Raw genomic sequence first — 13,984 nt, forward strand, 5'->3', positions numbered from 1 at the left:
ATAAGGAAAATAGACATTGTAGGTAAACATTTGCTTTCATCTACAAATAAGTACCGCGAGTAACAAAACAATAAAATAATTATTTAAGTTCTTGTGAACAGTTAGAAACAGAGGAAAGAATTTTCTGAAACAGAAGCAAAGGAATAGAAAATATTTGGCAATATCTTTTAGTCTCTCAATAAAATATCCATGTAAACAAGTAATCCATATTTACAATATCATATGCAATCTTCTTGGTTACATGTAGTAAGAAGTGTACATGTAATTACTGTACATTCAATTCTAAAGTCTAATTTGCACCATCATTTCTCAGTTTCGTTCATGTTGGAGAAAACACTATTCTGCTTCTGTGTGCAGTACTGCATGACAGCATGTAAATACATTAAAAAAATAATTTTTTTAGGCATCTTAAAAAATTAGCACTTTTAATGTTGGGTTTTGTAACTGCCTATGGTTTTATAGGAATCCAAACTTGGAGTGTAAGCTCTACAATCATGTCCCTGTAAAAACAACACTGTAGGAGATTTCCAAACATGCAGAAAAATCCTGATAAAAAAGCTAGAGTTCTACCTTCCATTTATATCTTTGAAAATACACCTTTTTATTTCCTGTGTTGCTACTATTACCCATAAATACAGGTAAGAAAAGTTGCATGAAAGAAAAGTTAATGGAAGGCCACTTTGAGAAGCAGCTTTGGGAATATGTTTTTTTTTCCAGAGAAAATTATTCTTCAAAGTCCTATGTATTTTTATTTAGCACTTGAACTAACCTCATATGTTGCAAGGATACTTAAAGACCTTTTAAATCAGTTTAGAACAGAAGCCAAAATCTACAGCACGTTGATTCTGTTTTAAATTGCACACACCAAGGCTGAACAAGGTTTAGGAGCTCACAGCTACCGCATCTCATGGGGACCTTCCAAAGACCAAAGCAGCCAGAAGCCCACAATTCATACATGAGAGATCACTGATTACGATAATTTCCCAGAATGGAATCTTCCAGCTCCCACTGACTTTCTACTATCATGTTTAACCTCAGAGTTGAAAAACAAAAATACAGTCTGGCAAACTAGCCTCAAAAGGTTGCTAATCCTTGATTTTCAGTTAGATTTATATCATCAGAATAAAGAATTAAAGAAATGCCACCATTCTTTTTCAAGCATCATTACCCTTGAACAGTACATGGAATAAAATGGAAAACAGAAGGCATACTGGTTACTATACCTTAACTTTAACAGCATATACAACCATTCACCTAAACGCTGTTGATTTCAATACATCCAAGTCAGTGTTGTAACAAAAGAAATCACAGATTTTGGGTTTTTTTTCCCAATATACCATACAGTTAAGAGTTTCTTCCAGAACAATCCTTAGGCAAGTGACTACCTTCCACACAAACACACACTTTTATTAGATGACTCAGTACTACATAAGGATTGAATGAGTTCATTTTCGCAGGTGGATGAGACACAGTAACAGGCCAATACCTACCAACTTAAAATGGTGTTGTCTGTGTAAGTGCAGTATAGAATGCTAGCATAGTAAATTACTCTAACAGTTGAGTTCATTTATTCACTTCACCTGTTACACTTCAAAAGTGTTAATAGAGCATCCCTCACAAAGACTAAACATGCATTCACCTGCTGTAAGATGCTGACCGATTTCACCAAAAAAGCAGGCTTGTTAAGCAGAACATGAGATCAGAAGAAGACAGCACAGTTTAGTGTTCTCCACAAGCTACTGCAAATCCCTCTTCTTACTTAATGTTCAATATATAAATTTGTAATAGGATGCATAACATAATCATGCTGTGTCAGCTGAGCACTAATGTCATGTAAAACATGCTCTTGTTTTTCTCTCAGAAAGCTGCTATCAGTACTATTTGGATTTTATGCTGAAGCTGTGCAGAACAATTTTGGGGAAGATGGATAATTGTGTGGAATTTGAAAACCAGGGAAGAAGCTGTCTGATCTGTTGCACATAGTGGGACTGGAGGAGTGCTCACACAATAGTTTAGTATTCCTTCTGTCATACCTGAATTCTACACTAAGGCCTTTAAAAGCAGGTATTTTCTCAAATGAAGTAGTACACCAATGCTAGGTGGGTCCCAGTCATCCACAAACATATGTTAAGTGAAAATACAGAACACTGGGATGTAGTCCTTGAGTACCAAATAGTACAGCAGAAAAGTTTTTCAAATAATATACTATGCCAGCTTTCTATACTGCATTCACCAGATAATTAAATGTTATTACAAATCAAATAACAGGAACTGAGGTGCTTTTTGTCAGAGAAGATACAAAATAACTGATGACCAGAATTATTTGTACCAATGCAAGACTGAACTACAAAATGTGCATATTTGCTAAAGTTTAATGTGTTTAAACATTTTAAAAAGCTGAAGTAGATTAAAAATTTATGTAGTCTTTACAAAAACAGGAAATTAAATGCTCTCTGAAACCATCTATATTGCAGCATGAACAGTGGTAAATTTGGACTTGTAGTGGGCTCTGCAGCTTTTATAAGAAATTATAATAGAAAGGCTCATCATTTTGGACATGTGCAATCAAAATAATCTATAATTATTATTCTACAATAGTAAAAAATACAAGTATTGTTTATATGTGTGAAAATAATGGATGAGCATAATACATTAATATGCCCATTACTAGAAAGAGCTATAAAAGTGCCAGTAGAGACTTAAACTGCATTATTTAACACTTCGATTTCAAATTAAAAAGTCATAGAGTTTATATAGTTTGCTTATAGACTAAAGTATGTCTTCATGCCTGTGATGATAATGATATTGACACCAGTGTGGAGATACCAAAATTGGCTTTCAGTTAACAGGTAGCATTTTAATCAAATCAGCAAAGCTCAGCTCTTTCTGGAGGAAGCATTTCCGTCTTCAAGCTCCTTTCTTCTGTGAGGCAGCTAGCAGTCTTCTCTGGTTTCTAACTTCCTAATTTCTAGTCTAGTGCCATAAATCAACAGAACTCTGCAATCAAATAAAGCTAGTAAAATCCTGCCTTCTGGGATAAAAGGAAGACTTGATTTAAGTGATAGATATTTTTCTAAGTGTATATCTGTAGCTTTCTAAATAAGACAAATTCTGCATTTGGCTTTCTTACAATTTCCTTAGATTTCAGTAATGATTGCACATAATCCAAAGCCAAATGTTGTCTGTATACAATATATTTGGTAGAGTTGTTTAAAAAGTCAACAGATTTGTTCTGATTAAAAAAACCAACATAGAATTTTTTAATTTAAACATAACATTTAATGAAGATTTCAGGCAAACTTTCATTTCTTCTTTTGAATTAAAAATTTTAGACTAAACATTTTTATGGTGCAACTCTGCAAAGTGCTGAATGACCTCAAATCCCATAGATCTTAGCAGCTGGTGAGGGGGTTAATCAGCTTGAGAAATCAGGGCTTTAAAAAAGTGAACATTACCAGAAAAATTATGTGCGATCGTCTAAATTCTGCTGTCTGGTATACTTCATGACTCTGATTCATAACCTGCAAAATCACTCAGAGCAAAATTTAGTCTCAATCTTGTTAACTTTTCATGACTGTAAGAGATAATAAGCATTAAATTAAGAAGTGATATGGAAAACATTTTCCAATTATGTGATTTTACCATTATGTGATGTCATTCATGCTCTCATTTTTTAAATGAGGACTGAGTATGAACCAATATAATGTTTGGGGTTTACTGGAATTTAAATTCCTATGCAGAAAACTTAAGTATCTTTGAGCAAGCCATACTGAAAATAAAACCCCAACCTATTTATATACCAATATAGCTAAATTGGAAGGAATCAGGGGGAGTTGGCAATACAATAGTACTGTTATTCTGTGTATTTTCTTTACATAGTTGATCGTTGGCCTGCTTCATCAAGTTTGAGGTTTTGTTTTCTGGCTGCTTCACTACTGATCCTCAGATCAGATTTATCTGCATTACTACCGTCTGTCATTGTGGATTCTGCTTCTGTGCCTTCAGGAGTCCCTCCAATGGGCTGCAGAACTTTAGCATTCTCTTCTGGGGGGCGCTTCCAATGGGACCTGCTTGCCATCCACAAAATAAGTGCACCAAATATGACAAGCAAAAGACCAAGACAGTTGACAAAGGTTGCCTCTGGTGGGGATGCACTATATGCAGGATTTTTCCTTTGGAAGGGAAAAAAAAAGGTCAATTATCTTAAAGACAATCCTGGTCTAAAAACAGCAGTCTCCTTCTAGGTAGGAGGCTTTTTAAAAACAAAGCAAAGCAAAACAAAACAAAACAGTGTCCCAATACTAGATGGTTATTATTCTGTGCAAATGGAAGTACAATTTTCAATGAATAACCTTAATAAACAAGTGAAAAAAATACTTACAATGAAAATATAAGCTTTTCTGTGATTCCCATGAGGGCTGTCGCAATCACTGTTGCAAAGACGGTAAGGCCCGAATAAACATGTATTGGCATGAGAGCTGCTCGGAGAGGAACTGGAGCAAAAGGGAGCAGAAAGACAGCGAAACCCAAGAAAAGCTAAACACAAAACAGATTCATAGATAAAGCTATATGGGAAACAAGCTGCACTTCTCAAGCAGAATAAAAATAATCATAAACATTCCATTTTGAGATGCCTTCAGGTACAAATTTGAAAAGATTTGGCATTTTTATTTCTGAATGTGTTCCCTTCAAAACCAAAGCAGTAATTCTGGATTAGCACCTAGGAAGCAGACATGAAATATTTTATAAATAATCCCACCTAATATCAGTGTCCAGACTTATTGGTAATGCTAAAACTGCAACCCAACTAAGTACTGGAAACATACGTTTTCAGTGTCATTAATCCGGTAATATCTTAAAGGTGTGAGCAGCTACATTCTTACAGTCTCTTCAATGCCTGTTCTCTGCTTCTGTTACATATTTACACCTAAATGAATATCAGAAGGCAGTCTAACCTTCTTACTTGAGTGGACTAAATAATTTTACCTTGTGAAAGTTTTGGTTTAATTTAAGTACATGTCTTTAGAAGGGCAATGGTCTCTTTATATATCAATCAGCTGGCATTTACAGAGTGAAGATGTGGGTGGGTGGCATGAAGTTATTCAGGGGACAGGAGTCCTCCCATTAGCGCTAAATTTGTGATGGAACATAACCCATCATGTCACATGGTTGCACTCACAGGCTTGCCCAGTCATACTGAGGTTGCATCCCTTCTTTAGTTTGTTCTACCTTTACTTACCCCTTCTGCAAAATTAGAAATAGTGCATGAATTTGAATTTCATCTTGCTTTAACCTCCAGTCTTAGTCCTTGTCTTGTCTTTCCATGCTGGATTAAAAAGCCTGGTATTTTCTCCCTAGGAAGCCTTTTTAATACACTGTAATCAAGTAATCTCTTAATCTTCTTTAGATCTGCTAAACAGTTGGAGTTTTTAAGTCTTTCACTGGAAGATAGTTTTTCCAGCTCTTAAATTACTTTTCCAGATTTTCTTTGCTTTTTTTTTCTTTTTTTTTACATTTAAAATAATGTATTCTGTAGTATTTTATATTAGTTTTGCTAATGCCATATACGGAGTTTAAGATAATCTCTTCTTAGAGAATTTACTTTTCCTGTTGTCACAGCATCATGAGAACTCATTTTGAGCTTCATGTCATCTTTGAGCACTTCTTTCCGGAGACACTGCTTTCCAAGGGACCGTCTCCATTTTACATTTCTGCCCTATTCTTAAATTTATGTCCTTGTGCTATACTGTATTAACATATGTTCAGCTTAAATACAATATATTTACACTATTGTTCCTGTAGGTATAGTATTATGTGAGCATCCCTCCTCAATAATTTTTCAACTCTGTGATTGACATGCCATTTCTGGCAAATGCCAAATGTCTCCTCTGTTAACAGAGATACTACTTTATGACTATTTTTTAACAATAATGCTCAATCACTTAACAAACATCAGTCTCTGACTGGAGACTTACATCCCAGTTTGGAGGAAGTAACACCACAGTTCTATTGATGAGACAGGCAAGGCATTAAGTGCCATTGATCATGTTTATAGTAGCAAAATGAAAAGTAGAATTAAGATCTTATTCACAATTCTTTATCTTAACCATTTGAAAAAATGCTGATACTCAGTATAGTGGTAGCACAGATTTCCCTGAAATAACTGCATTATTAGGACAAGGAAAATCTTAACATTGTTCCTTCTTATTCATTAGCTGTTGTTCAACTATAAAGAATATACTCAATAATGCTGCAATATTCTTTCTTTTTTCTAAGTGTTAAAAACACTATTTCAACACTATTTCCTGTACCTCCTAGCCTGAGCAGTGAAGGATAAAAGTTCAGAAGCCAAATCCCTCAGCTGGGGATTTTCTGTGCTTGATCACCAGATAATACTTATTTTTTTCTTTTTAGTGTTTTGGCAAAAAAATTAAGAATCACAATTTGAAGGAAGAAAATTGATTTCTATAGTGTAATACAGTATAGGGAATTCAGAATGTGTGTGCAGAAACATCACATCCAGTAGTTAAGAGTGTATTAGTGAAGGCCTATTGTGCCTGAATTGCTCAACACATTCTTCAAATTTTACAACTTGTTTGTAAATACAGTTAGATTCTGACCTGGAAAGAATAAAATATAACAGCAGTCAGCCCAATCCAGCTGTGCAGACTGTACATGTTAGGAATGTTCCTGGCATTGTGGAATTCAAACACAGCTACCATAGAAACAATTGCAAGAATCATAGCTATGGTATTTAATCCAGCATGTATGAACTTCATTAGGAGTTTGCTGCACTTCCAGGTCCAGGGCAACCTGTACACAATAATAGCTGAAGAAAGAACAGAAACAAGATTTTATGCCTTATAGGATAACTTCTCTCAGATTTTAATAATCATGCATCATTCACATAGGTCCATTGTAAATTACAGGAAAATCCAACCTTTAATCCTCTGAAAAAGTCTATTAAAAGCCTTTTTCTCCTACACATAGCATAGCATATTCCAAATATACAACTGAGGCTTAAATACCGCTTTTAGGGAGATATCTTCCTAATTTTAAAAAAACTTAAGTGTGTTTCAGAAAAAGAACAGTAAACAACTTGGTGTCATCTTTTCCTCATTCCCTAAATTCATCTAACAGGGATTCTGCATAGGATTTTGATTTTTCTGCTACTAGTCAGATTGGAGCCATAGGGCCCAATTCTTATATCCAGAAGACCACCTATTAAGAAAGTGTGTAAGATATTTTTTAATATTTATTCTCTTTGCCAACTTTGGATAATGCTATTCTCTAATTGCTTAGATATTTATATGATTATGATCTATTGCATTGATACTACCAGGATTATTTTAAATGCGAAAGTGCTACTCAGCATAAGGGAATCATAATCTTAACTCTTAAGAGACGAAAGGATTTGGCAACTACAACTCTTCCATCACTGTTAGATGAATGTGAGGGGGGGGTTGCCTGTATTTGCATTAATAACTTTGCCTGTATTTGCATTAGTAACTCTAGCAGACAGTGTTTTGTCCATTCTGAACAAAACAACAATTTCCAGTGATCTAACTCCAGTTATTCCATAAGAGTAACTTAGCCTAGAGCTGCTTCTTGGCTCTTTCCTCGAGGTCCCCACCACTCCTTCTCTGCCACAACTGTTCTCTGCCTGTCGTATGACCCAGGTGCTTTCCACAGGTGACATACACAGACAAGATTACTACCCCTACTACCTGCAGCCCCAGGTAGTAATTCTGGATGTATGAGAGCACATACATATATTCAGATAATGGGACAAATAGTTATGAGGACACCTGATCACTTGACCAATAAAGGCTAATGCCCACATCCATAATGTCTTGCCTGAGCAAAAAGACTGAGCTCCATTCATCTGATTCATCACATCCTCATTTAAAGTTTCTGCTTAGGAAATTACATTCAAATCTTTATATATAATTAGCTATACTAAACCAAAAGAATAAGAATATATGCAGGTGTTTAAAAAAGTTCCTGTTCCAAACATTAAGAAATAGATGTGCACCAGAAAAAAAAAAAAAGAATTACCTGATAAATACAAAGACTAAGAATTTACTTAAGTGATTCTCATGTACCTTACATATTACTTCTCCATAACCCTAGCTTTTTATGCAAAAAGCATAGGTTATGGAAAATAAATAGGATATTCATTCTGTATGTTGTGATGAATAATAATAAATGATAAATTAATTTCAAAGTTCAGTTTACACTTTTTTTTTTAAACTTGGATACATGCCAGGAAATACAGTATTGCATTAAATAATTCACAAAAGAAACACTGTTTGCAAGTGAAGTTTCCAGACTACTGTCAGGTTTTAAATCAATGCTTTTACATATTGTGTGAAAATATAATACTGGAATGAAAGTGTCCCTTAGAATATTTTAATATATACAGCACTTAGGTAGTTCTCAGCTTTCTACGTTGGAAAAGTAACAACAGTAAACCCTACAAAATCAGGAAGATAAAAGCCTGGTTTTTAAGACAGTTTGACAGTAATCAATCTATATGATGCAGGCAGTTATTTCAATATTAACAAGATATAAGACTATCATATAACTTTTGGGGAACTGTTGGAGATGATCATAAGCTTAGTGTGCTAAATCATACTATTATTAATTAACTTAGTACTAATGATTATGATTTCTAATCTTGTAAAGCAGTTATGCTAGAAGGCCCCAAACAAGCCTCAACATCTCATGACGATATTCCCAGTAAATCCTCCTTGCTCCATCTTACCATGTAGTATTGTTAATAATTTATACCAAGTGCAGTGAAGTAAAGTACTGGACTCTATATGTCTTGAAGTAAACTTGATGTGCATCAGTCCTGGTCTCAGTTTTTAGTCTTTGATTTCAGGGGGTCAAGTCCTGACTAAAATTTTTGTATAACATTTTTCTTTGGTGCATAAGATGCTGTTATCTAGTTGATTTAACTTCCAAAATCACTATCAAACTCCCTAGTCACTTGTCCACGTAGTCTCAGATCTTTATCTGGGACATGAATTTTCTGGGCTGTTTCCTATAAACAGTATGATAGAAAAGCAAGGAATACAGACTGATGGCTTGGACACTTGTTAACAATACTGTGCATTAGCATGTTATGTGCCACAGCCCAGGACATATGCATGATAGTACAACTTCGTTTAATCCTCTTTCCGTGAGGGCTATGTGTGAAGTTATACATTGCAACTTGAGCAGATCTGACTGTTCATCACAGTGAAAAGACACAGTCCCATTTCCCTATCACCACTTTTGTTCCACTTCTGTGTGCTTCCCCACCTTTGTCATAGCTGGTGCTTTTCTGCCCAGCAGAAGGAAGCAAGACAATCTGGGGAACATAGGGAAGAGGAGGAGGAAGATTCTGCTTTCAGTGGTGCAAGCTCTTAAAAACTGACTCAGACCTGACATGTAATTTCATCTCAAAATTAAAATAGCCTGGGTTAAAAGCACATATGGAGTTACAGCATTTTTAGCAGTGACATGCTAAAGCAGTCCTGTGAAGAACTTTCTCTAGGTACAGCATCTCTACTACTGTTAAAAAGCTGGAGAGTCTAGGTATCCTTAGACACAGCTGCTTCTCTCAGATCTGACTCCTGTTTTGAGCTCCAATTTTAAAGCATGTCGCATAGGGCAGAGTGATCTTGCAATATCTTTTATGTGGCATGGAACACCTGTTCTTTGCCAAACGTACAAAGCAAAATTGTAGAATTAGCTCTCTAGTATTTCTGACTGGCACATGCTTCACGTGCTGTAGGGAGGTGTCAAGGATTGCTTCCACCTTAGAAGGCACACAGTGTGGTTCTGTGAGTGCGCTGGGGGTGCACTGCACAGCACCTCACAGCTGCCAGAAAGGAATGTTCCTCTTCACTCCTTTTATTTCCAATCCTGCTACTTCTTGGCTGATCCTGTCACTTACCTTTGGCAGTTCTGAATGCCCACTAGATTCTTGGGGAACCACTTTAACACCAGAATGGACAAGTGCCCATTTATGATTTCAAAGGGACTCAAACTAAGCTCATCAAGAGAGCTGCCTCTTCACAAGTTGCCTGTGATGAGACCCTCACAGCTTAGCAGTCATTTGCCCTTCTGATTCTTGAGAATTCTGCAGCCCATTGAATATTAGAAACTCCAGCAATTAGCTATTTTTCCTTCGAACAGATGTTCTGTTATGTTTGAAGCAGAGGTAATCATGTTTGTCAGATAACTCAGAGCAAGCATTATCTTCAGATGTGATTTCAAGATGAAAGACTGCTTACTTTAAAATAGATTTGCACTCCTTCTCCTTGCTCTTGCACATTGTCCACCATCTCCCTTCTCCCATCTATGGCACTTCTGAGACCCTTTGTGCAGGCAATTCAACTTTCTATTCCAGCAAAAACTGTACTTGGGGGGGTGGGGTGGGGGGTTCGTTTTCTGCTAGTTGAGTTAATTCAGTTTATAGGTCTGACAAGGGCCAGAGCTGGCACAAACCAACCAGGAGGAAGATGAAGTCTGAGTCAAGGAGAAAGCTGAAAGGGAGAAGTGGAAGAAAAAAGTAGTAATATTTCAGCCACAGTGAGCTGTTAGGTTCTCACCCACCTAGGTAATTTCATCCATACAGATGAAATTTAACTGACACTGTAACACCACATGGTAATGTGGCAGACCAGGATTTTTCCTTCTCTTTTCTCTGTAAGAACTCTTAAGTAACATTCCTGTTGTATTCCTTTATTAATATACTGCTGGCGTGAGGGTACATCCTCATGTTTTAAGCCTGTGTAAAATACAAGTTACATGATACTTATATAAGATGAGGAGTATTAATTGTGCAAGCATCTTTCAAGATTTATAGTGTCAACCTACAACTTTATGGTATAGAGTTTCCATGTGACTCACAAGCAGTAGAAGACTGATCTGAGGATGGGTCTACCCAAGACTACCCCATCCTCCTTGTTCTGACTCACTTTTTATTCTATCTTCCACAAGCCTAAAAACCACCATGCTGCTCCTCAGTCTGCAACAGAGATTGTCACATCTCTGTAGAAAAAAAAATTCTTTTATTAGTTGAGTAATGGGAAATCCTCAAAAATAATTTATTCCACATTATGTCTTGATGGGTTTCTTAATTAGTCCTTTGGGAGAGAACCAAACATTATCATTTGCAGGCCAAACATGAACAAGCATGCAAATACTTCTTTGCAGCATGCCCTGTGTCTACAATTGTTCTTCAACACTTTCACATGTAAAATAAGACAGAATTCCTTATTTATTTACTTATTTAACCCATTCTATCACACTACTATTCCTTCAAGCCTTTCTTAAAATGCACTTTTCCTCCTGTTTTTTTCCTATCTTACTCTTTTCAAAAATGTTGCTGTACTAATATGCACACAGACATTTATTGCCTGTGTTTTTCCCACTTTAAGTCTGGAAAATCATCGGGACAATTGCTGTGCACTGACAGTGTTTTGTCAGGTATCATTTACCTATAGGTGCTGATCCACAAATATTAAGTATTAATATTAACATGCCTACAGCTTTTTCATTTGATTGACAAGATATATACAACACTTTTATCAGGGCACATCGACTTCCCAATATGCACATTATTACAGTCATCCCTTCTACCTCCTATAGACCAACAATACAACATTTCTATCCTTTGTATAGACTTCAATGAACTCAAGAAACAGTTGATTTGGTTATTATTTCAAATCCTCCACACAACTTTAATCAAGATATTTATTAGCTATTCCTTTCTACTTTTAATTACTTAAAGAATTCTTTTTTCTTGTATGTGTGCAAAGAGGTATCCTATTCCCCAGTCTCATTGAAATTACTTTGAATTCAGTGGCAGACTTCTGTCAGCCAAATTTAAATCAGATTCACAGTGGTATCTTATCTGTTGATATTTCATCTGATTTACTACAATACTGCTTCAGTCTCCAACTTTGCTCTTCTTGTTGTATAATAGGATTTCCTCCCTAAATAATGCTCTATTATCAATGAATTCCTTGTATATTTCCCCCCTCCCTTTTTTTTTGAGCTATGGTAGACTTCCATTTACTTTACATATATCCTTACCTACACAAGGCTTGAGGCAAGCAACATCCTTACTCTGTGACACAGGGCAAAACTGAGTTTCAGAGGAAAAAAAAAAAAAGAAAATGCGTAGGAAAAAGCTGCAGAAAATCTCCCCCTATATTCTTCAAAAAGTCTGTGCTTATATAAAAAACAGTAGTTTGATCACAGTAAGTAGTATAAATCTTAGTGAAGTCACCAGGTGTTTCTAATTGCTTATTTATAGCCTGAAATTACACTTCCTATTGAGCAATATTATGTAAAACAACTTCCAAATATTGTTTATTGCTCAATAGTAATTTGTAACTTGAAGCCACAAGGCTCCCACTCCCATTGAAAAAATGAAATTTGCAGTGTATGTTCAAATCACAACATTCCCTTCATAGCCAGAACTAGCCAGCCACCCACTCCTCCTGTATCTTCCAACCTCTGACTGGCTGGGCTCCTGCCGAAGAGCGAGCGAGCGAGCAAGTGAGCACACATGTGATGCAAACAACATGTTCCACTGGAATGAATGTCCGGATGTGCTGGACAAGTTTTCTGGCTGGATGAATGCAATATATCATTCAGCGGTGAAGCGAATGTAAATAAGGTTATTAAAAATGAAATTCTAAGTTTGTCTAGACAAAATTTGAGTTTATTTTCTATTACAAAGAAAAAATACTCCTGCTTACATTTATACTGTAAGTCTTCAGAGGTTCTTCATTACTTAAGAACAGTAAAATGTTCCCCATCCTCTCCCCACAAAAGTCAGTGGTGAAACTGTGGGATAATTTCCACTGTTCTCTGCAGTATTTATTTGCTGTTCTTGGAGACATTACTAATGTTTCACTTAGTTCTCTTCACGTTGAAGCTAGCAAGAATTTTGTCACTGACTTTATAAAAAATTGCCGTTAGAAGCTGTTATCTGTGTCAGATTTCCCCATTAGTTTTAATGCCATTAGCATAAATTGACACTCCCAAATTTCAGGACTTTTAAGGTACAGTCAAGTGCCCTTATTTTTGCAATATTTAGCCCTAGTTCAAATATATTCACAGGCTAGATAAGCACCTCTGTGGTGCTCTCTCATTATCCGCTTTTTAAACTTTACTGAGAGCATTGTATTTTTCTTTCCTAAATCGATACCTTTTATCAACTAAAGTGTGTCTAATTTACTTGTATTCTTGGAATTAGCCAATTACACTAACAGCAAAAACACAGTTCAAACTCCAGTATTCCCACTGGCCTCAAGGAACAACCCTTGCACTTAAGACCTAACGTACTAATTGTGTGGGATGGAAAAAAGATACTGTTCATGTTGTAAGTGTAATGGGAAACATTTAGAAGTCAGTCCGAGGCTGAACTTGATGCTATCGAAAGTTCATACACTCTATAAAAAACCAAAAACCACCACTTCATCATAATCGTTGTATGCTATTTAGGCAGCAGGATTAAGAATGAATTCTGAAGATATATTTTACAAAATAATTTACACTAAGTCTGGGCTGACGAACTGGATTTTAACGATGCTTATGGTGCTACATTTTCTCTGGCACAAACGCCGCTCCTGGATCTAGCTTCAGTGGTACTGCACTTTCCTTTCTCCTCTTGGGACGTGGGAGAGAGCCAAAAGAGAGGGAGCCAAAAGACAGGAACTTTCCTAGGGCAGCAGCATTTCTGGCACTGGGGTTCTCAACTCGCATAAACGCAGGCTGACTGGGAAAGCACACCTCGCAAGCATTACTCAAAGTGCGAGGCGATCGCAGGCCAGGGTAAACAAGTGCTTGCAGAAAAAACCATACGTAGCAGTTTCGGCTTATTACAAGGGACCCTTTGTCCCTTCTCGGGGAGCGCCGGCTTTCCTAACCCGCTCCGGCCGCGGACCGCTGCCCCCCGCGGGCCGCCCCGCTCCCC

At 36.5% G+C, this 13,984-nt stretch overlaps 1 protein-coding gene across 1 annotated transcript in view; it reads right to left on the reverse strand.

Annotated features, from left to right (window-relative positions):
* Positions 1 to 494: 494 nt before the first annotated feature.
* Positions 495 to 13,984, reverse strand: part of LOC104831373 (cytochrome b reductase 1) — a 13,821-nt gene continuing 331 nt past the window's right edge. Inside the window, exons 2-4 of the mRNA XM_010566925.1 lie at positions 6,621 to 6,829; positions 4,382 to 4,536; positions 495 to 4,172 (exon numbers count right to left, since the gene is read on the reverse strand). Of these exons, the coding sequence (XP_010565227.1) occupies positions 3,872 to 4,172; positions 4,382 to 4,536; positions 6,621 to 6,829 (665 nt within the window). The 3' untranslated portion in view covers positions 495 to 3,871. The remainder of the gene's footprint in view (positions 4,173 to 4,381; positions 4,537 to 6,620; positions 6,830 to 13,984) is intronic.

Source organism: Haliaeetus leucocephalus, unplaced genomic scaffold (genome assembly GCF_000737465.1).
Source record: "Haliaeetus leucocephalus isolate CR32 unplaced genomic scaffold, Haliaeetus_leucocephalus-4.0 Scaffold1, whole genome shotgun sequence".
Classification (NCBI taxonomy): Eukaryota; Metazoa; Chordata; class Aves; order Accipitriformes; family Accipitridae; genus Haliaeetus; species Haliaeetus leucocephalus.